This window comes from Fukomys damarensis, unplaced genomic scaffold, assembly GCF_012274545.1.
Source record: "Fukomys damarensis isolate Sample0158 unplaced genomic scaffold, DMR_v1.0_HiC HiC_scaffold_19, whole genome shotgun sequence".
NCBI lineage: Eukaryota > Metazoa > Chordata > Mammalia > Rodentia > Bathyergidae > Fukomys > Fukomys damarensis.
In genome coordinates this window covers 64,974,585-64,993,199 of record NW_022900931.1, presented here as the reverse complement: position 1 = coordinate 64,993,199, position 18,615 = coordinate 64,974,585, and the positions used below count along the sequence as shown (strand labels likewise).

The following is an 18,615-nucleotide window of genomic DNA, read 5'->3' as shown; positions in this document are numbered from 1 at the left end:
TCTGCTTCCTCCCACAATCCCGTGCAAATGCAAAAAAAGAGAGAGAGAGAGAGAGAGAGAGAGAGAGGGACTGAGTGGCTAAGCTCTAGCAGAGCCTGGGGGTGTAAGGCGCAGCGCTTGTACAGAAAACTAGCTCTGCCACGCGCAGAAGCTCTCGGAACGAGGTTCAGTTCATTAATTTTTATTTATTTTTGCACTGTTTCAGCCTTTTTCGGATGTGGGGGGGTCCTTTTTCCAAAGAGTCTTTATCGAGGGGAACAGCTCAACTACCGTTCCCCGGGTGCAACATAAGCCTGCCTCCTCCAGCACCCTTTCAAATAAGCCCCCCACCCATTTCCCGGGTTATGAAGCGCCCCTTTTCGCACACAGGGGCTAGAGGAAGACACGCGTGTGCACGGGAGGGGCTTTCCGCGTGTACGTGCCCCGTGGCACCAAAGGGCAATGGTCGAGTCACATCTGGCCGCACGCAGGTTGCACACCCGGCCTGGCGCATGCCCATCCTGAGGACCGGACTGGCCGGTGGCCCCCCCACGTGGGACAGCGTGGGGGCGCGCTAGAAGGCACCCGGGCTCTGCAACACGTTAGTGCGTGTATCTGTAAGCGGCGGAAACACGTGTGCCAGGGTAGGCCTCGGGAGAGACGACCCCAGATCGCCTCCCACCTCCAGCTCAGCTCGGGACTTTAAGAGGCCTGGGGGCTTCCGGAATCCGTTGTGTATCGGGGGCACGGTTCGGGGAGCCCGGCTCCGCAGCAGCTCTTCACTGAGGCCTCCTGAGGCTACAAGGGGAGGGTCACAGTAGGGAGTCAAAGATCTGGCTGTTTCCCCACCACCAAGATTGGTGTTTCAGCCAATCCCAGACCTTCTGGGCACAAGCCCCACCCTTCCATATACAAGTAATGCTCCACACTTGCAAGGCTGGGCCACGCCCCTGTAGACAATTGCTCAGGGACCCGCCCCTACACTTCAAGCCCTGCCCCCAGGTTATCCGCCCCAAATTCCAAGTCCCGCCCTGAGCCACGCCCCTCCTATTGGGCCCCGCCCCTGGTCGCAGCTCCGCCCCTACCTTGAGTAAGGGGGTGGAGGTGCGTCGTGCACCCCTGAAGCTGCCAGCGCCTGCTCGTAGGTCGGGAGGCCTGGGGGTCCTGGTGGAGGCAGGGGCGTCGGAGGGCTCAGAGGGCTGATGAGGCTGCTCCTGGAGACAGAAAAGGTGGGCTTGATGGGAGAAACCATGATAGAGACGGATGGTACAGAAGATAGAGACTGTGAGATGCAGAGCGAGGGTGGCAGGTCATACAGATGGAAAGGAAACAAACCAGAGGGAGGGAGGATCACCTTCAGCCTAGCCCTACGAGCAGAAGAGCACCTGAAATGGCAGGCTGGGTACATGGCAGGTAGGCAGAGAAAAGGTTATAAGGACTGGGGACTTAGCTCAGTGGTTCCAGCGCCTGCCTCGCAAACACAAGGACTGGAGTTCAATTCCCAGTAACAAAAAAAATTTTAGATTGCATAAAAAAGGAAAGGGGGGAAAAAAAAACGGCCCAAAAAGGAAAGAAATAAAAAAACCCAAACAGCTGGGCGCGGTGGTGCACACCTGCAATCCCAGCATTCTGGAAGGCTGAGGCAGGAGGATCACAAGTTTGAGCCCAGCCTAGGCAACTTGGCAACTTAGTGAGACCCCGTTTCAAAAAGGGCTGGGAATCTCACTCAGCGTGAAGGCCCTGGGATCAATCACCAATACAAAAGGAAAGAAGGAAGGAAGACAGACCCACAGACAAAGCCTTTCATTCACAGATCCATCAGATGACAGGCAGAGTAATGGAGAAGCATCCCTGCAGACAGGCAGACAGACAGACAGACAGAAGTCAGAACTCAGCAGATCCTCAGACAGGAGTACAAAAGGTCACACTCATCCTTTAAAAAAAAACCCAGACCCACCACACTTTGACATTCAGACCCCTTTGAGGCCCTGCAGTGAGAGACACACCTAGGCCACTCACAGCACACAAACACATGCTGCGCCCCATCACCATGGAAACTGACAGGCCACAGGCAGCCGTGGACCACAGGCTGTACAGTAACAGCCTTGCCACAGACGGTATCCTGAGTGATGCCAATGGCTCCCTGAACCTGGAAGCCCGAAAACAGACAGGTGGCGAGTGTGAACAGACTACTGTGTGCAGGACAGACAGACTCACTCCCTACATGCCTGTCTCTTCTGAGCACTCCTCGTGCGTGCCCTTCTAACCCCCAATCCTCAGCCCTAGACCAAACCTTCCACCCTCTCTGCTCTCCTTCTCCCCAAGCCCCCTTACTCTTGGGGACTCAGGTGCAGCCTTGGGTTCTGGTGCCGTTGTCGATAATGCAGATACCAGAAGGCTCCCAGGCCGACCAACACGATGAGCAGGATGCCAGATGTCAGCCCCACAGCCAGGCCTGCTCCGTCCACTTGTCTATGCCCTGTGCGGAAGGGGAGCTGCTAGGTCATGGGTTGCCAGACTCCTGCATCCTAATCCCACACCCTGCAAGGAGTGGAGGGGGGGCACCTCCTACTCCTGTGACTTCAGGCAATTCTAGCACATTTAAGGGGACTGTGGTCACTCCCTCTAGAATTAGGAAGTAGGGAGCCTCAGACCCAGGACAACACAGGCAGGACCTCCCTGGACATGGGCTGCTGCTAGTTCCCAAGAGTCAGGGGCACCTCTTCTAAGTGACTACTTGCAAAGGTAGCAATTCACACACTGAAGAAAGGGTGGAGAGCTCTGAGGGCTGCTGGTTTCAAGAGGCCCCTGACCCAGGCATGGTGGCCCATGCCTGTAATCCAAGCATTGCAGGAGGCTGAAGCAGGTAGGTCACAAGTTTAAGTCCAGCCTGGGCAACTTAGCAACTTACTGAGTCCCTGTCTCAAAGTTTAAAAAGTTGGGGATGTAGGTCAGTGCAAAAGATCCTTGGTTTCATCTTTGGTACCACAAAAACAAAGAAGATCCTACACGAAGCTCTGTCAAATGCAACCAGTACTAATAAGGCACCCGTTAAATGACATCCAGATACAAAATTATTTATTTATTTATCGGTACTAGGAACTGAATCTAGGGCCTTTGTACTGGGCTAAATCCCATTTATTTATTTATTTTAAAATAAAGCAATTAAATCACTTAGTTATCCTGGCTAAGGTCAAAACTGTTATCCTGCCTCAGCCTCCCACAGTGCTGAAATTACAGGCATGTGCCTAGCAAAAACAAATACATTTTGGTATATCTCTCAAAGTATCTGGGATATAACTATACCTGAAAATTCTTTTGTAGTGCATCTGAAATGTAAATTTGCTGGTGAGGGAGGGGGCACAGAGGGAGAGGAGGCTCTGGTATTTTTTCCTGGCATCTCTACCTGCTCTGGAATGCAACTCCTGCCGATGAGGCAACTGAGGGACAAGGCCTCAATTCTAATCAATAATCACAATCTACAGGAAGGCTTCCCAGGGAAACGCCCCCTCAAATAATTGCACGTCTAGAACTCAAGTGGGCCTGTTGATAAAATGCAGCCCCTCTCAGCGTTCCAAGGGCACAAGGGACCTCAGGCTTTCCAGCACTTGCTACTAGGGACGCCAGGGTCTTCCCACTGAGCTACGTTCCCCATTTTTTTTTTTTTTTTAATTTTTAGACTTTCAGGCAGGGTCTTGCTAAGTTGCTAATCTGCCCAGGCTAGGCTCCAACTTGCCATGCTCCTGCCTCAGCGTCCCAAAGTGCTGGGATTACAGGCGTGTGCCACCATGCCCAGCTGGGGGACACTTCTTTTGGCATTGGATGGAGAGCTTCCTTCAAACAGTAAACCCTGGGAATTTTACCCATTTTAGGAAAAACCTGCACTGAGAGGCAAAGTTGTCCTGATTCACGGACTGAAGAAGCCACTAGGCCTCACTAGGCCTGTAGCGAAGGAACTGCCTCCCCTTAGCAACCAGGCTCCAATGTGAGGGCTCCGGCCCAGTCCTAGGGCCTGTTGCTAAGGTGCTTCCACCCCTAGCAACCAGGCCATGAGGGGGTGGGGCATCTGGTGCCCAGAGGGGGTCCTCCAGTGGGCAAGAAGCCTTGGCTACTCCAACTAGGTGCAGTTGCTAGGGAGAAGGCCTCCTTAGCAACCAGGCTGCTGCAGCTGGGATGGGATTGTGGGGGAGGGGAAGACAGCCAGGTAGTGATTGGGGCTTCCTCAGGCTGGCCTGGCCAGACCCTGTTGCTAAGGAGCAGCCCCCCTTAGCAACAAGGCTGCAGTCAAGATGGAGCCTCAGAATTCAGAGGAGGGGCTGGGGGCTGGCAAGGCGGCAGGGTGGACAGGACAGGTGAGGGTGGTTAGGCTTCTGGCCCTGGCCCCACGTTGGGGAGCAGCAACCCCCCAGCAAGCAATAGGCTCTGAAGGGGCTGTGATCTGGACTCCTAAGGAGGACGCCTTCAGAGGGGTCCTGTGGCTCTAGCCCTCCCCTCTGCGGCACCAGTCCCCTTCCTTCAGACTTGGGGACTTCTCCAAATGCAAATGCAGGGTGGTGGACTTCTCAGACAGGGTTCCACTGTCAAAGGAGGGGACTCCTTAATGATCATCGGCAGGGAGCATGAATGAGGGGTCCGATAAGGGTTGGGTCTGACTCGGGGTGGGGGGCACTGCTTGGCCTCCGGGGGAACCGGCAGTCAGCACCGCACAGAAGGTGAGGTCGTGAGCCCCACTTACCTCCTTTGCCATTGTAGGGGTAGGTCTCCCAAAAGTGCTTCTTGAAGGGTGGGAGGGGAAGAGAAGAAGAAAGGCAGAGTTCAACTGGGAGATTCTCAGCCCCCTGAAAACTGCCCACCCTGGCCTCTGAGTTCCCGGGGAGGAAGGCGCTGAGGACCCGGATCCCCTGCCCCAGTGCCTGGACAAGGACAGGTGGGTCCCAGGCTCCAGGGTCCCCAGGCCTCACCGTCAAGGTGTTGTCCTCAAAGCACTCCCTGGCCTCCTCCCAGGAACACCGCTCTTCGTAGCACTCCCGCTCCAGGTTCCCCGGGGTAAACAGCTCCAGGTCCCAGTTATTGGCTCGTGGAACCCGCCTGAGGCCCCCCAGGAACCTGTGGGCCACCGGATGGCCAAGGAAGACTTCTGGGCCTACAGATGTGAGGGTAGCAAAAGAGAAGGTCCCTAGGCCCAAGGACAGAAGGGCGTGGAGATCTATGGGGTCCTGTGAGAGGGAGGTCTGAGGCCTGGACTCCCAGGGTGAAGGGGACTAGAGCTCATGGAAGGCAGAGTGAAGCCTCTGGTCACCAGTTCCTCCCCACCAACCTACCTTGGTCTTGTTTTTCACTGGATGAGGTATCCAGGCAGGCAGCCAATCCCATATAGAGCAGCAGCAGGGAAGGGTGGCTCCCCATATTTTGTGGACACCTGAAACCAGGTGCAAGGTAGGGGACCAGTGCCTCAGCCTCTGGAGAATAAGGCAAAGGGTCACTGCTTGGACCCTGAGGTCATACATGAAGGCAAGAGCAGGTGTTGCCTCAATCCATTTTCACTTCCCCAGCAGGTCTATTGTGCCCGTTTTATAGATGAAGAAACTGAAGGCACAGAATGTAAAATAACTGGATGATAGGCACACAGCTTGCAAATATCTGAGCCAGGATTTGAGGGAAGGCAGTGTCTTCGGAGAGGAGGGCAGATGGAGCTTTCCTTTCTGTGCAACACCCAACACAAGGGCTGGTGTGCAGCAGGTGCTCAGACACAGCTCCCTTGATAGCTGGGATTCCTTCCACCGCCCTGGCAACTTCCACTTACGCCTCTCCCTGCCCATTGCTACATCCACTCCCAGAGATCAAAGATCACAGGCCAAGCAAGCGCCTATATACTTGGGTCTGAAGCCATGAGGGGGCAGCAGCCCTGATCTCCTGACACTGGGAGCCCCAAACCTATGGGTCTTAGAAGGGTGGGGGCCAGTATACTAGGGTCCCAAAGCCACGCTCCGTCTCCAGGAACACGCGCTTACCTGCCCAGATGTGTGAACACTGCTATTCCTCTTTAATGGAGACCTCCTCAGCCAGCAGCAGCCACCTGTGAGGGGAAAGGTGGGGAGGGAGGAAGGGTCCCCAGCTCCCAGTGCTAAGGAGACAGATCAGTTTCTGGTAGTGGGGCGGGGCTTTCATTACCTGCCCTGGGCGGGACTCAGGTAAGGGACAAATCATTTAAAGGGACCTTAGGAGGAAGGTTCTAAGCGCCAGAGCTCCTTAGAGAAGCTGAGGTGTCTGCCACCGTAGGGGGCTCGGGGGATTGGATTTACACGTCCTCCTCCCTCTTGCCTCCGCGTCCCAGGCCTGTCCACAAACTGCAAACCTGCCTGGCTCGGCTAGGAAAATAAATGCGAGAGTCTCTAGATATCTAGAAACTGGCGGAAACGGCGTGCCTTGGTTCCTGCGATAGCAGGAAAATTCCTTAATAAGTCCCTGCTTCCTAAGAATGATTTGAACGGCTCTGGATTTCGATTTCTCTGTTGTTCTATCTATAAAGTGGGAACAGAAGAGAGTTCTCAATTCTCAATAATCCCTTAAGATGCATCATGAAAAATAGTATATTTAGAGCAGCAGGCATCCCAACCTCTGGTGTAAAAGGTTTCCCTAAACTTGGGTTTGGAAGGCTCAAAGCCTGGGAATCGAGCGGGAAATCTGCTCTGGGAAATAATACTATAAGTACTACGCAATACCTATATGCATGCCAGTATCATTTACCGGAACCTTCTAGTTGCAACTCACGTTTCCGGAGGGAGGAAGAAAAGAAGAAAGGACTTACCAAACCAAGCGAAGCAAATCGGCAACTAGGGGCAGCTTTATTTCCGGTCTGTACTGCCAGGCGGAAGGAGGCGGAACGGAGGGGATAAAGCAACACTCCCTTCCGGTGTAGTGGCACAGCAGAAGCGACGAGAGAAGAAAGAGTCGTTTGTGGGGTGAGTTCGAGTCGGTGAAGGGATGGTGTGGCTGAGGTCGCGTCCTGTGGAGTAGAGCTCTGGGATTCTAAAGGGAACTGGGGCTAGACTTCGGATTCCGGGCTCCCTGTCAATCATTAATTGAGCTCTCTGGGCGCGCGAAGTTGGAGGCCGAACTACATCTCCCAGCATCCCTTGGAAGTAGCCAGGGCCCGGTCGGGCCGTTCTTTGGGGAGTGTAGTTCAGCTATGGAGGACGATGCGTCTGAGTCTAGATGGAAAGAGGGGACTAGGAAACCTCGAGGGCCTGAGAATTGGTAGTTGAGAAAAGAAAACTCGTTTTTTGGCCTCACTGTCCCAGAGAGGGATGAGAAGTGCGGGCGGGCAGTAATGAGTTCTGCAGTCATCTGTGGCTGCCTTCTCTGCGTCCTTTGACAACCCCTTTTCTCTCGGGGTTGGGGTAGGGCTTACCGTTTTTTGTGTGTAGCTTTGGAATCAGGCCGACTTCGGTTTTCATCCTGATCGGGCTGCCAGTTCATTGTGAAGTTGAGCTTGAAGCGTCCTGGAAGCAGTTTAAATGTTTTATTGTGAACATGTTTAAGGTTACATAAGCTGGGGATTTAACTCAGTGGTTCCGCTGCCTCCCTTGCAAGCACAAGGTCCCAAGTTCGATTCCCTGTACCTAATATTAATAATAATAATAATAACAGCCGGGCATGGTGGCGCACACCTGTAATCCCAGCACTCGGGAGGCTGAGGCAGGAGGATCGCTGTGAGTTCAAGACCAGCCTAGGCTACATAGTGAGTTCCAGGTCAGTCTCAACTACATAGTGAGACCCTGTCTCAAAAGACCAAATAATAATAACAACAACAGTGTTACATAAAGTGAGGGTATACGCATCTCTTGCCCAGATTTGGCACCCATGATGATTTTGGCCATCCTTGCTGAATATAGTTCTTTTCTTTTTCTTTTTTGATTTTTTTTTTTTTGAGGCAGGGTCTCCCCTTTGTAGCCCAGGCTGGTCTCGAACTCACTATGTAGCCCAGGCTGTCCTCAAACTCGCAGCGATCTTCCTCTCTTAGCCTCCTGAGTACTGGGACTACAGGCGAGCGCCACCCTACCCAGCTCTCTGAATATATTTTTTCAATTTAAACTTCTCAAAGCATACCCTAGCCATCGTGAGAATTCTCTCCTAGTTTAGGATAAATGGGTAAAAACCAAGGACAGTTTCTTAACGTGATCCCACACTTTGCATATTATTCCAGTAACCACTATCACACATTACAAAAGCAATTGTCCTGCTAGAATGTGATCCATTACCAGGCCAAAATCAAATACAGTGTCTCAGAAATGTCACGAGTGTTTACGGTGCTGGTGATCAAACCCAGGGTTCACACCAAGAGTACGCTGTACCACTGAGCTATAGCCAAATACCATTTTTTGTAATACCTTAAAAAAAACCTGTTCATTTGTTTGAAGCAGGATCCTGTCAGGTGATAGCTATTATACCTTTTAAGTCTTTCTTTGAAGTCCCCTCTACTCCACCCTGATTTTTGTCTTGGTGTAATGGATTCTGCCACTGAGGAAACCTGGTTCTGTTCTGTTGATCATCCTACCATCTGGGATCTCTTTCATCCCTTCTTTTGCGTATGTTCTGCTTGTTTGTTTGATTTTTTTTTTTTTTTTTTTGCCAGGGATTGAACTTGAATCCTTGTGCTTGGGAGGCAGGCAGTGGAACCACTGAGCTAAATCCCCAGCCCTGTTTGATTTTTCAGACAGGGTCTCATTATATAGTTCAGGTTGGTCTTGAACTCAGCGATTTTCCTGCTCAGCAGCTTAAGTGCCGTGGTTACAGATGTGCACCACCATGCCTGGCTAGGGCTCTTTCAGTCCTGCCTCAGTCTTCCAGAGTGCTGGATAAGGCATGCGCCTGGCTTGGCTAACTTTTGTTTTTGTTTTTGAGACAGTGTCTAGATAGGCTGTTCAGGCTGGCCTGGAACTCACTATGTAGCCCAGGCTGGCCTCAAACTCAGGGAGATCCTCCTGCCTCAGCCTCCTGGGTTCTGGGATTACAGGTATGCGTCACCTTGCCTGGCATTGCCATCACTCTTCAAAACAAACCAGTACTATGTAAGAATAGTTGCTCCTCATTTTCTCCCAACCTTTCCTCGCCCCGCTTTACACAGCCACTGATCTACCTTCTCCCTCCATGGATTTGCTAATCTGCAGTGTCACTTACACACAGCTATACAGAAAGTGGCTTTGTGCACATGCTGTGGCAAGTGCTGTACCACTGAACTCGCTCCCCCAGACAAGATGTGCTCTTTTGTTACTTTCTTCTTTCACTTAACATGTGGTTTTTGAAGTCCACCCATGTAGCATGTACCAGAACTTTTTCTGTTTTTGTGGCCGGATCATATATCATTGTATACGATAGACCTCAAAGAAAAAAGAAAAAAAAAGACCACATTTTGTTTCTCCATCAGTTGATGGACTTCTTGGACTGTTTCCACTTTTCACTATTACAAATAGTAACACTGTTTCAGTTCTTTGTTGTATCATCTTTCATTACTGAATTACGAGTTTTTATGTGTTTTAGATACAGTTCCCTTATCAGATACTGACTATTGTAACTGCCACCTGTTTTGTTTGTTTGTTCGTTTGTTTGTGGTATCAGGAATTGAACTCAGGACCTTGAACTTGCCAGGCAGACATGGCACCACTGAGCTAAATCCCCAGCCCAGCTGCTACCTGTTTTTGTATTGCCTGCATTACTGAAGATTGAACCCAGGGCTTCTGTGATGAGCTATGTCCCTATAAATATATTTATTTTTTTTAATTCAAATTCAAATTTTGTTTTTGTTTTTATTTGTTGAGGCAGGGACTCACTATGTAATTCGAACTGGCCCTGAACTCACTATCTAGCCCAGGCTGGCCTCGATTTTGTGGTGATCCTCCTGCCTCAGCCTTCCAAGTGCTGGGATTTCAGGCATGTGTCACCATGCCTGGCTCTTAAATTTTTTTATATATTTAAAAAATTTTTAAATTTAATTTAAAAATAGTGTTTTTTCATAGAGTCTTGCTAAGTTGCCCAGGCTAGACTTAAAGTTGCAGTCCTCCTGTTTCAGCCTCCAGAGTGCTTGGATTACAAGGGCTTTGTTTATTTGTTTTTAAACATTTTTAAATAATTGTGTAAAATCAAAAGAAGAATACATTTTTTTTCCCTGGGAATCAAACTCAGGGCCACTGAGATGTATCCCTGGCCTAAGAAGAATAAATTGTGTCACCTGTGATGATTTTATGTAACACATATAATTTGTTTCCATTATGTCCAGTGACCCCCACAAGCAGACAGCCGAGTACCTGTGCTGGGCCCGTAGAGCTGCAGAGTTGCAGACAGTTATTATCCACCCTTTTCTGTCAGTCCCTTCTGTGTCCCCAACTTCCCAGGACGAGGACGTTAAACCTGAAGTCTGATTACGTTGGCTCAGCTGCGTGGGGATGACAGCCTCTGTTCTGCACCTTCTGGCATCGTGCCTGGTTGTCCCACGTTCAAGGACAGCAGGCTGGATGTCAGGGCCTTGGTGGCCTTAGGAACTGAATGTTGTTTTCTCCCCGGTTAATATGTGGAGGCCCTGACCCCTGGTGTGGCTGTATTTGGAGTGGGCCCTCTTTGGGAGGGATTTTGATTGAATGAGGTCATGGGATCAGGCCCTCAGCTGGTGGGACTGGTGTCCTTAGAAGAGGGAGACTCTCAGGGCTGGGCGCACACCTGTAATCCCAGAACTTGGGAGGCTGAGGCAGGAGGATCACTATGAGTTTGAGGCCACCTGGACTACATAGTGACTTCAAGGCCAACCCAGACTGCGCAGTGAGACCTTGTCTCTAACCTCTTCCCCTAGAAAGAGGGAAGCTCCCAAGTCTGACTGCCTGGATTGCAGTCCCAGCCCTGCCACCTCCCAGCTGGGGGATTCGGGAGCCCATTTGGGCCTGTGAAGTGGGCTCATGCTGACCAGAGCTGGCATTGCGGTGGCTCCCACCCTGGCTGTCCTCTCCGAAGTGCTGGTGACAGCAGATGGCAGTAGTTCTGTTTTCTATTTTGAAGTTGGGCCTGGTGAGGAGCCGATGCAGTGGGGTGGGTGCAAGCTCAGCTTCCGGAGTTGTGAAATCCTGGCCCTGCCACCCGGCAGCCCTTCAGCCCTTGGCAGAGGTTCTCACTTTGGTTTCAGGATCTAAGAACTCGCGGGGACCTGCAGAGGGCGTGGTTTGTGGAGCTACACCGATCAGTGTTTGCCATATGGGATATGGAAACCGAGATGTTAAAGAAGTGATTGGTGCCAGAATGTGCCCCCCACTGAAACTTGCAATCCTGTGGGGTTTAGTCCGTCTGTCCTGTTGTGGACCCTTTGCCACGTGTTCCAGAGCATTTCATTGCCCCCAAAACAAACCCCGTGTCCAGAGCAGACCCTGTGCACTCCTTCCCTGGCTCGGCCTGTGGCCACCACAGAACTACTTTCTGTCGCTTCACCCCGGCCTGTCCCCGACCCTGCCTGCCAGGGGGACACAGACAGCCTCCCGGGCTTTCTTTCCCTGGGGAAGTAACACAGGTGCCCTCCACACCTTTATTTTATTGTTTTGGGGATTGAACCCAGGGCCTTGGAACTGTGCTACATCCCTAGCCCTTTTTAATTTTTTCATTTTGAATGGGATCTTGCTAAGTTGCCTAGGCTGGGCTTGAACTTGTGATCTTCTTGGCTCAGTTTCCAGAATGCTAGGATTGTAAGTGTTCACTGGAGGCTGGGGATTTAGCTCAGTGGTTCTGGCGCCTGCCTCACAAGTGCAAGGTCCAGAGTTCGATCCCCGGTACCCACACACAAAAAAATTGGGGCCAGGGATTTGGTTCAGTGATTCTGCTGCCTGCCTTGCAAGCACAAGGACCCAAGTTCGATCCCTGGTACCAAAAAATAAAAAAATAAAATAGGTGTTCACCACCATGCCTAATTTTAAAAACACTTTTGGGGAGAAGAGCAGGGTCTCTTTATGTAGCCCAAGCTTACCTCACACTTGTGGTGATCCTCCTGCCTCAGCCTCCCAAGTGCCGGGATTGCAGGTGTGTGCCATACACCTGGCTAAAAGAGACCTATTAGGAGCCTAGGACATCGCTGTGAGTTTGAGACCAGCCTGGGCTACATAGTGAGTTCAGGTCAGTCTCAACTACATAGTGAGACCCTGTCTCAAAAAACCAGGAAAAAAAAAAAAAAAGCCTAGGACGGGGGCTTGGTACACAGCTCCATGGCTGAGACCTTGCCCTGATGTTCAAGGCCCTCAGTTTGATCCCCAGCAGAGGAAAAACAAACCACCAAGGCTGAAGGCATCCAGGCACGTCAGAACTGTGAGGGTCCACAGGTCACTCAGCCTCAGGGAACCCACGTATGCTTAAGAGAGAAGAGCAAGGCCAGGTGCTGTCCTAACAGGAAACCTCTGTGGACGCCCCGAGGCCCTGGGCCTGGCCTTGAGGACCACTGCCCTAGGCAGGTGGCTTCCCTTCCGAGTGCAGGCCTGCCCGTGGTCGTGGAGGTGGAACAGTGAGTGATATCAGGGTCCTAGACCTGCCGGGCCGTCGGATCCAGTGGTGATCCGTGGTCATCCTTGTTAACCCGGCAACATTTAAAATCCTTCCTTAGCTGTCCCCGCTCAGGGACATTTCCCACCTCACAGAGCACTCAGAGGTGCCTGGTGCCAAGTGCCGCAGGGCCAGGGCAGTTGACAACTAAGAATAGAGTCAGGAATTTGTCCCTGAGGCCAGGGCGACCTTCCCGTTGGTGAGGCGGCAGTGGGGAGGGCTGGGGAGCGGGTGGCACATGGAACGGGGGCGCGACAGGTGCTGAAGCTTACTCCAGAGGCGTGGAGGCTGGGGAGGAGGCGAGTTGGGGCGCATCAAGGTCAGATCCGCACACAACGCCATGGCCATCTTGGGGACGAGATGACAGCAGAGGGGCAGAAGGGGCCTTTCCTGGCACTGGAGGTGCTGCGTATGCCCGCTTGGAATCCCAGCACCCTGGAGGCTGAGACAGGGGGATCGTGGCAAGTTTGTGGCCAGCCCGGACTATGTAGTGAGTTCGAGGCCAGAAGCACAGGGAGACCCTGTCTCAAAAAAAGAAAAAGAAAAGAAAAACAAGGGCAGGGGATAGAGCTCAGTGGCGCTGCTCCTGCCTCGGAAGCGCAAGGTCCTGAGTTGGATCGCCAGTACCAGGAAAAAAAAAGAAAAAAAATGGCTTCTGAGCAGAAGACCAGTAGGGGGAGCGAGAGCTCTACAGCGCAGAGGTCGCACGTAGGTTTTGAATGTGGGAGGCAAGTTTTTTGAAGCAGCCGGGAGAGGGCGATGAGGAGAACGCTGTCTAACCTTCCCGGAGCTCTCGGGGTGCTGGGCTCCCCAGCTCCTGGCCTCCCTCTGGAGGCCCCCGTAGCCAGGCTCTCGGCACGGGCACAGGTCCTCACAGCTCTGAGGTCCGAAGATCTACACCCTGCTTGATTCTCGTTTTTGACCAAGGAAAACGAAGGCTCAAAAAAGGAAATCCGCAGCCCTAGCGGAATTCTCCACAAACTGAGGCTTCAACGCCGCCGCCTCGTGTCACCTGTTTATTCCCGTGTTTGTGTTACAGTGTAGTAGCCTCTTGTTTTAGGTCGCTTCCCCCACCCACCCCCGTAGCAAGGATTGAACTCAGTACCCTGCGCCTTTGCCACTGTGCTAAATCCCTGGCCCTGAACCCGCTCTTTAAAAAGTTTCATTTTAGCCCAGCCTGGGGCTGGTGCGCTCCTGTGATCCCAACACTCTCGGAGGCCGAGGCAGTAGGATCACAGCCCAGACTGTGCAATTTAGCGACTTAGACAAACACTCAAAACTTTGTGTGTGTGTGTGTGTGTGTGTGTGTGTGTGTGTGTGCACGCGCTAGGGTCAAACTCGGGCCCTTGTACTTGCGAGGCAGGCGGAGCAACCACTGAGCAGTCCTCTGGCAAAACATAAAAATGAAATATTTTCATTTTGTGAGCTCACAGACTTCCTTGACACCCGTGGTGTTGAGTTCTTGTTTCTTCACCCACCCTGCTGCCTGGTCCCGAAATGGCCTGCACCCTACTCACTCTGCCTCCCCCAGGGAGGAGCGGCGGGCCTGGACTCCCCTCCGGAGTGGACAGCGTCCCCTCCCGTGCTGAGGGGTTCAGTAACGTCACCCCATGGTTCGTGTCGGTGGCCCCTCCTGCGCTTACTGAGCCTTCCCAGGTCTCATTCACTTTTCTGTTGAGGAAGCTGTTTACCTTCCTGTTGCTTTGGGGCAGTTTCATGTATAGTCAGTTGTGCTGTAAAGCTTGTTTTTTAGGATTCTCTGAGTGTGTGCGCGCGCGCACGTGCACTTTGTTTTTTGAGACAGGGTCTCCGTGCTAGCCCAGGCTGGCACTGAACATGCAGCAATCCTCCTGCCTCAGCTTCCTGAGTGCTAGAGTTACAAGCAAGTGCTACCATACCCCACCTCCTGCATGTGTCTTTCAGCTTTGCTGACAGAGTTTCTGGGTACCATTCATACCCCATTTTCTCAGTAATCTTTGTGGGTCCCACTGTGAGTTCTCCAATGGCTATGATTTTAGGACGAAAGAACACGGCAAGGCTGATGTGGGACATTACAGGTGCCTGCCCCAGCACCACGTTCTCCATAGCCTCATGTGCAAGGTGCGGTGCCTCTCTGGCCTGGCCTGGCCTGGCTCAGAGGGGCCACCGGGACCCCTGCATAAAGTGGGGAGCTTGGGGATGTGTAGGCCCCAACTCTGCATGGAGAGCAAGGACAGAGTATCACGAAGGGTAAATCCACACGCCTTCTGAACCGGCAGTTCCACTTTGAGTAATTTACCTTAGGGCTGGGTCGTAGCTCAGACCGAGAGTGCTTGCATGGTGTGCACAAGGCCCTGGGTTACACCCCTGGTGCCACACACACACACACACACGGATCCTAGCTGGCATGGTGATACAAGCCTGTCATCTCGACACTCTGGAAGGCTGAGGCAGGAGGACACAAATTCAGGCCCATCCTTAGCACTTTAGTAACTTTGTGAGACCATATCTCAAAGTAAAACATGAAAAATGGGCTGGGGATGTAGTTCAGTGTGAAGGCCCTGGGTTCAGTCCCCAGGACTGCAGAACAGAGAATTTATAGGCAAGGCACTTTTCTCCTGCGCACTGACAGGACGAGGAAGGGCACAGTGGGCTCACAGGGCCTTCAACAAGAGGGCTCCAGGCGGCCTCTCCCTGGGTACTGTACACATAGCTACATGGTGAACACACCCATGTCACCCGCTCCCCTCCCAGATCACCAGAGCCATCCTGCCACCTCCCAGGAGCCGCCCGGCCCCTCCCTGCCTCAGCTGCCCTCACAGGAAGCCTGGCTTGAGGCTGTGGTGACTTTTGTGAGCTGTTGAATTCATACACATGGAAACACCCCACCTGTGAGGTGCTTGGTGTGACAACAGGGTGTTCTGTGTGGTTGCTGGGCACACCCACTATGTGACTGTGCCCGTGAGCAGTTGGGGAGTATCTGGTACTTTTTGTTGTTTTGTACAGATAAGGTCTTAGTAGCCCAGGCTGGCCTTGTACACAGAGCGATCCTCCTGCCTCAGCTTCTCAAGTGCCGGGGTCACAGGTGTGCACCAGCACTTCTAGCTTGGGTAGTTTCCATTTTACCAGGACTGTAGTGTCCTGCCGTGCACAGCGGCGCCCCCTTCTGTAGGGACAGAGAAGAGGGGAATTGGCTGCAGGCTGTGGGCCGAGGCGCGCTGAACTCAGTACCCACGGGCGGTTGATCTGTGGCAGCAGAAGCTCTGGCCTCAGGACCCAGGGGCTCAGTGCAGTGTGTGAAACAGGGCTGGGGCTGTAGCTCATTGCAAATGCCCTGGGTTCATTTTCCCAGTGTGAAAAATAAAAGAGAGAGAGGTAGCCCAGTGGAAAGTGTGATGGAGATACAAGTTCAGAGGAAAAGGCAAGGCTTAAAGTGACTCCCTCCCAGCTGAGGCTGCAGCGGCCGGGGCACTTGCCTCCTCATGGGAGGCCGGGGACCCCAGCACCAGCTCGAAAAGTTTCCTGCCTTGGAGCAGAGCTTTCGCTCCCTTTTCAAGCAGATAATGATAGGTATGGAATCACGCCAGGCTTAACAGTGTTATTTCAGGAGGAGGGTTACATTGTGCGGGAAAGTGTATCCTTTGCAACCAGGCTTAGGGAGAAACTCTAGGTGATAATTTAAAGATGAGGGAGACAGGGCTGGGGATTTGGCTCAGTGGTGCCGCCACCTGCCTCAAATGTGCAGGATGCCGAGTTCAATCCCTGGTACCCAAAACAACAACAAAAAAACAGGCTCCCGGGCATGTGTGGTGGTGCATGTGTGTGATCCCAGTGCTTGGGAGGCTGAGGCAGGGGGGTCACAGTGTAAAGACGCTCAATTCAAGTCCCAAGACCACAAGAAAAATTAAGTGGCACAGCCGCCACCTAGTCTGCATCCTCCTGACAACCGTCTCCTTGTTCAGGGTTGTGTTTCAGGGAACATTCGGGGACATCTTTGAGGGAAGGGGTCACCACAGCCTGCACTGTCCCTTCCTCCCCGGGATGACTCGGCACGGCAAGAATTGCACAGCGGGGGCCGTATACACCTATCACGAGAAGAAGAAGGACACAGGTACTGCGCTGGGCGGGGGGCTGTCCCTGAGGGGAAACTGAGGCCTGCAGCACTGCGGGCCCTTGAGCTTGCTCACAGAAGCAGGAAAGCTGACGGGCGGCAGCTCTACTTGGTGACAGGGCCTTTGTTTGTTTATTTATTTGGAGTTGTTCAGGGTTTCACTGTGTAGCCCAGGCTGGGCTTGAACTCACAGAGATACTCCTGCCTCAGCCTCACCAGTGCTAGAATTACTGGTCTGCACAGTCTCCCTGTCTCTTGGCACTTGGAGAGGGCTGTGTCCATTACCACCCAGCTCTCTCCCCAGCGGCCTCAGGCTATGGGACCCAGAACATCCGGCTGAGCCGGGATGCGGTGAAGGACTTCGACTGCTGCTGCCTGTCTTTGCAGCCCTGCCATGACCCTGTTGTCACGTGAGGCGCTGGGGCGGACAGGATGGAGGCAGGGGTGGAGGGGCTGCGGGTGTGGCTCCGGCCAGGCGACCTCCATTCTCCTGCGAGCCATGGGTGCAGCCCGCCCCGTTCTCGCTCTCCTGGTGTAGGGAGGAGCCCACCTTATTCGTAATGGGGTGTGGGCCCAGGGATCTCGTGTGACTGTGACCCCAGCACACGTGGTGCCGCGGTCCTCCTGCCTCAGCCTCCCAAGGGCTGGGGTCATAGGCGTGTGATCTGTGTGCCTAGTCTGGCGTTTCTCGTCCTGCAGCCCAGATGGCTACCTGTATGAGCGTGAGGCCATCCTGGAATACATCCTGCACCAGAAGAGGGAGATTGCCCGGCAGATGAAGGTGACAGGGACGGGGTGAGGGCATGGGTGGCCACTGCTCCTTTCCTGTCTTCGCCAAGCTGTTCCCTCTGTCGGGCACTGCTCCCCTCCACTCCAGCATGCCAGCCTGGCCTTGCCTGCTCGGATCTCTGGCCGGTTTCTAGGGCCAACCTGGGCACCTCTCCCGCTCAGCTGTGAGCCTGCTTGTGCTGTTGCCTGTGGCCTCCCCCGACAGTGGCCGGCAGGAGCAGTCGAGTGGGAGCTGGGCCACCCAGGCAGACACTTGAGGGCGCAGCTTCCTGAGATGGAAGCTTGCCGGGCCTGAGCCTCCTTCCCTCATCTGCCTGCTTTTCCAGAGATCAGGAAACACCAGGGTCAGGTTCATGTTGCTGTTTTTTTGTTTTGTTTTGTTTTGCGGTACTGGAAGCTGAACACATGAACTTTGCACTTAGCTGCATCAAAGCTTTTTCATTTTTTACTTTGAGACAGGGTCTCACTAACTTTCTGAACTCCTCAGAGTGGGCTTGAACTTGAGATCCTCCTGCCTCAGCTTCCCAGGGTGGTGGGATCACAGGCCTGTGCCACCATGTGCTACTTCTAAGCACTTTTTTTTGCCTTGGTACCGGAGATCGAACTCGGGACCATGTTCATATGAGGCAGGCGAGGTGCCACTGAGCTAATCCCTGGCCCTGCTAGGTACTTTTAAAACTCCTTGGACATGGGACACTCCTGTGGTCCCATCATCTCTGAGGCTGAGGCAGGAGGATGAGTATTTGAGGCCAGCCTGGGCTAAGTAGTGAGACCCTTTCTTGGACGGGGCACTGAGTATTGAACTCAGGACCTTGCGCCTGCATTACCACTGAGCTAAACCCCTGGGCTGAGGCCCTATTACTAAGATAGCTTTTTCCAGGCGGGGATTTAGCTCAGTGGCACTGTGCCTGCCTCGCAGGTGCAAAGTCCTGAGTTTGATCCCTGGTACCAAATAAAATAAAATCCCCTTTTCCTGCCATCCCGAGCCGTTCACGGAGAAACTGAGTGTGGGCGGCCCCTCCGTACAGGGCACCGTCTGCCCTCGGCCAGTCAGGCCTCAGTTTCCCCGCGGATTGCGCCTCGCAGGCCTACGAGAAGCAGCGCGGCGCACGGCGTGAGGAGCAAAAGCAGCTGCAGCGGGCGGCTGCGCAGGACCAGGCGCGTGGCTTCCTGGAGAAGGAGGCGGCCATCGT

At 53.2% G+C, this 18,615-nt stretch overlaps 2 protein-coding genes across 7 annotated transcripts in view; one reads left to right on the top strand and one right to left on the bottom strand.

The window, feature by feature from the left end:
* Nucleotides 1–159: 159 nt before the first annotated feature.
* Nucleotides 160–6,860, bottom strand: Prrg2 (proline rich and Gla domain 2). 6 transcript variants are annotated; one of them, XM_010640716.3, is made up of 8 exons: nt 6,788–6,841; nt 5,991–6,123; nt 5,301–5,438; nt 4,941–5,122; nt 4,715–4,751; nt 2,314–2,458; nt 1,065–1,193; nt 160–777 (listed from the first exon to the last, which is right to left on the bottom strand). In XM_010640716.3, the coding sequence occupies exons 3-8, from the start codon at nt 5,383–5,385 to the stop codon at nt 759–761; spliced, it is 597 nt and encodes a 198-aa protein (XP_010639018.1). In that variant the 5' UTR covers nt 5,386–5,438; nt 5,991–6,123; nt 6,788–6,841; the 3' UTR covers nt 160–758. The 6 variants fall into 6 exon arrangements, with proteins under 6 accessions (XP_010639018.1, XP_010639020.1, XP_010639016.1 ...); XM_010640714.2 differs by having other exon boundaries at nt 161–777; nt 4,715–4,754; nt 5,991–6,055; nt 6,788–6,860; XM_033765888.1 differs by having other exon boundaries at nt 161–777; nt 4,715–4,754.
* A 2-nt stretch (nt 6,861–6,862) lies between these two features.
* Nosip (nitric oxide synthase interacting protein) overlaps nt 6,863–18,615 on the top strand; it is a 12,780-nt gene continuing 1,027 nt past the window's right edge. The window contains exons 1-5 of the mRNA XM_010640885.3: nt 6,863–6,941; nt 16,485–16,633; nt 16,938–17,043; nt 17,333–17,414; nt 18,509–18,613. Coding sequence (XP_010639187.1) covers nt 16,564–16,633; nt 16,938–17,043; nt 17,333–17,414; nt 18,509–18,613 — 363 coding nt within the window. The 5' untranslated portion in view covers nt 6,863–6,941; nt 16,485–16,563. The remainder of the gene's footprint in view (nt 6,942–16,484; nt 16,634–16,937; nt 17,044–17,332; nt 17,415–18,508; nt 18,614–18,615) is intronic.

Coding starts and splice junctions, on each gene's coding strand:
- Prrg2 (XM_010640714.2), bottom strand. CDS start 5,385: ATGGGGAGCCACCCTTCCCTGCTGCTGCTCTATATGGGATTGGCTGCC. Junction 4,755..4,940: donor TTGAGGACAACACCTTGACG/GTGAGGCCTGGG, acceptor CCACCCTTCAAG/AAGCACTTTTGGGAGACCTA. Junction 1,194..2,313: donor CTGCACCTGAGTCCCCAAGA/GTAAGGGGGCTT, acceptor TTCTGTCTCCAG/GAGCAGCCTCATCAGCCCTC.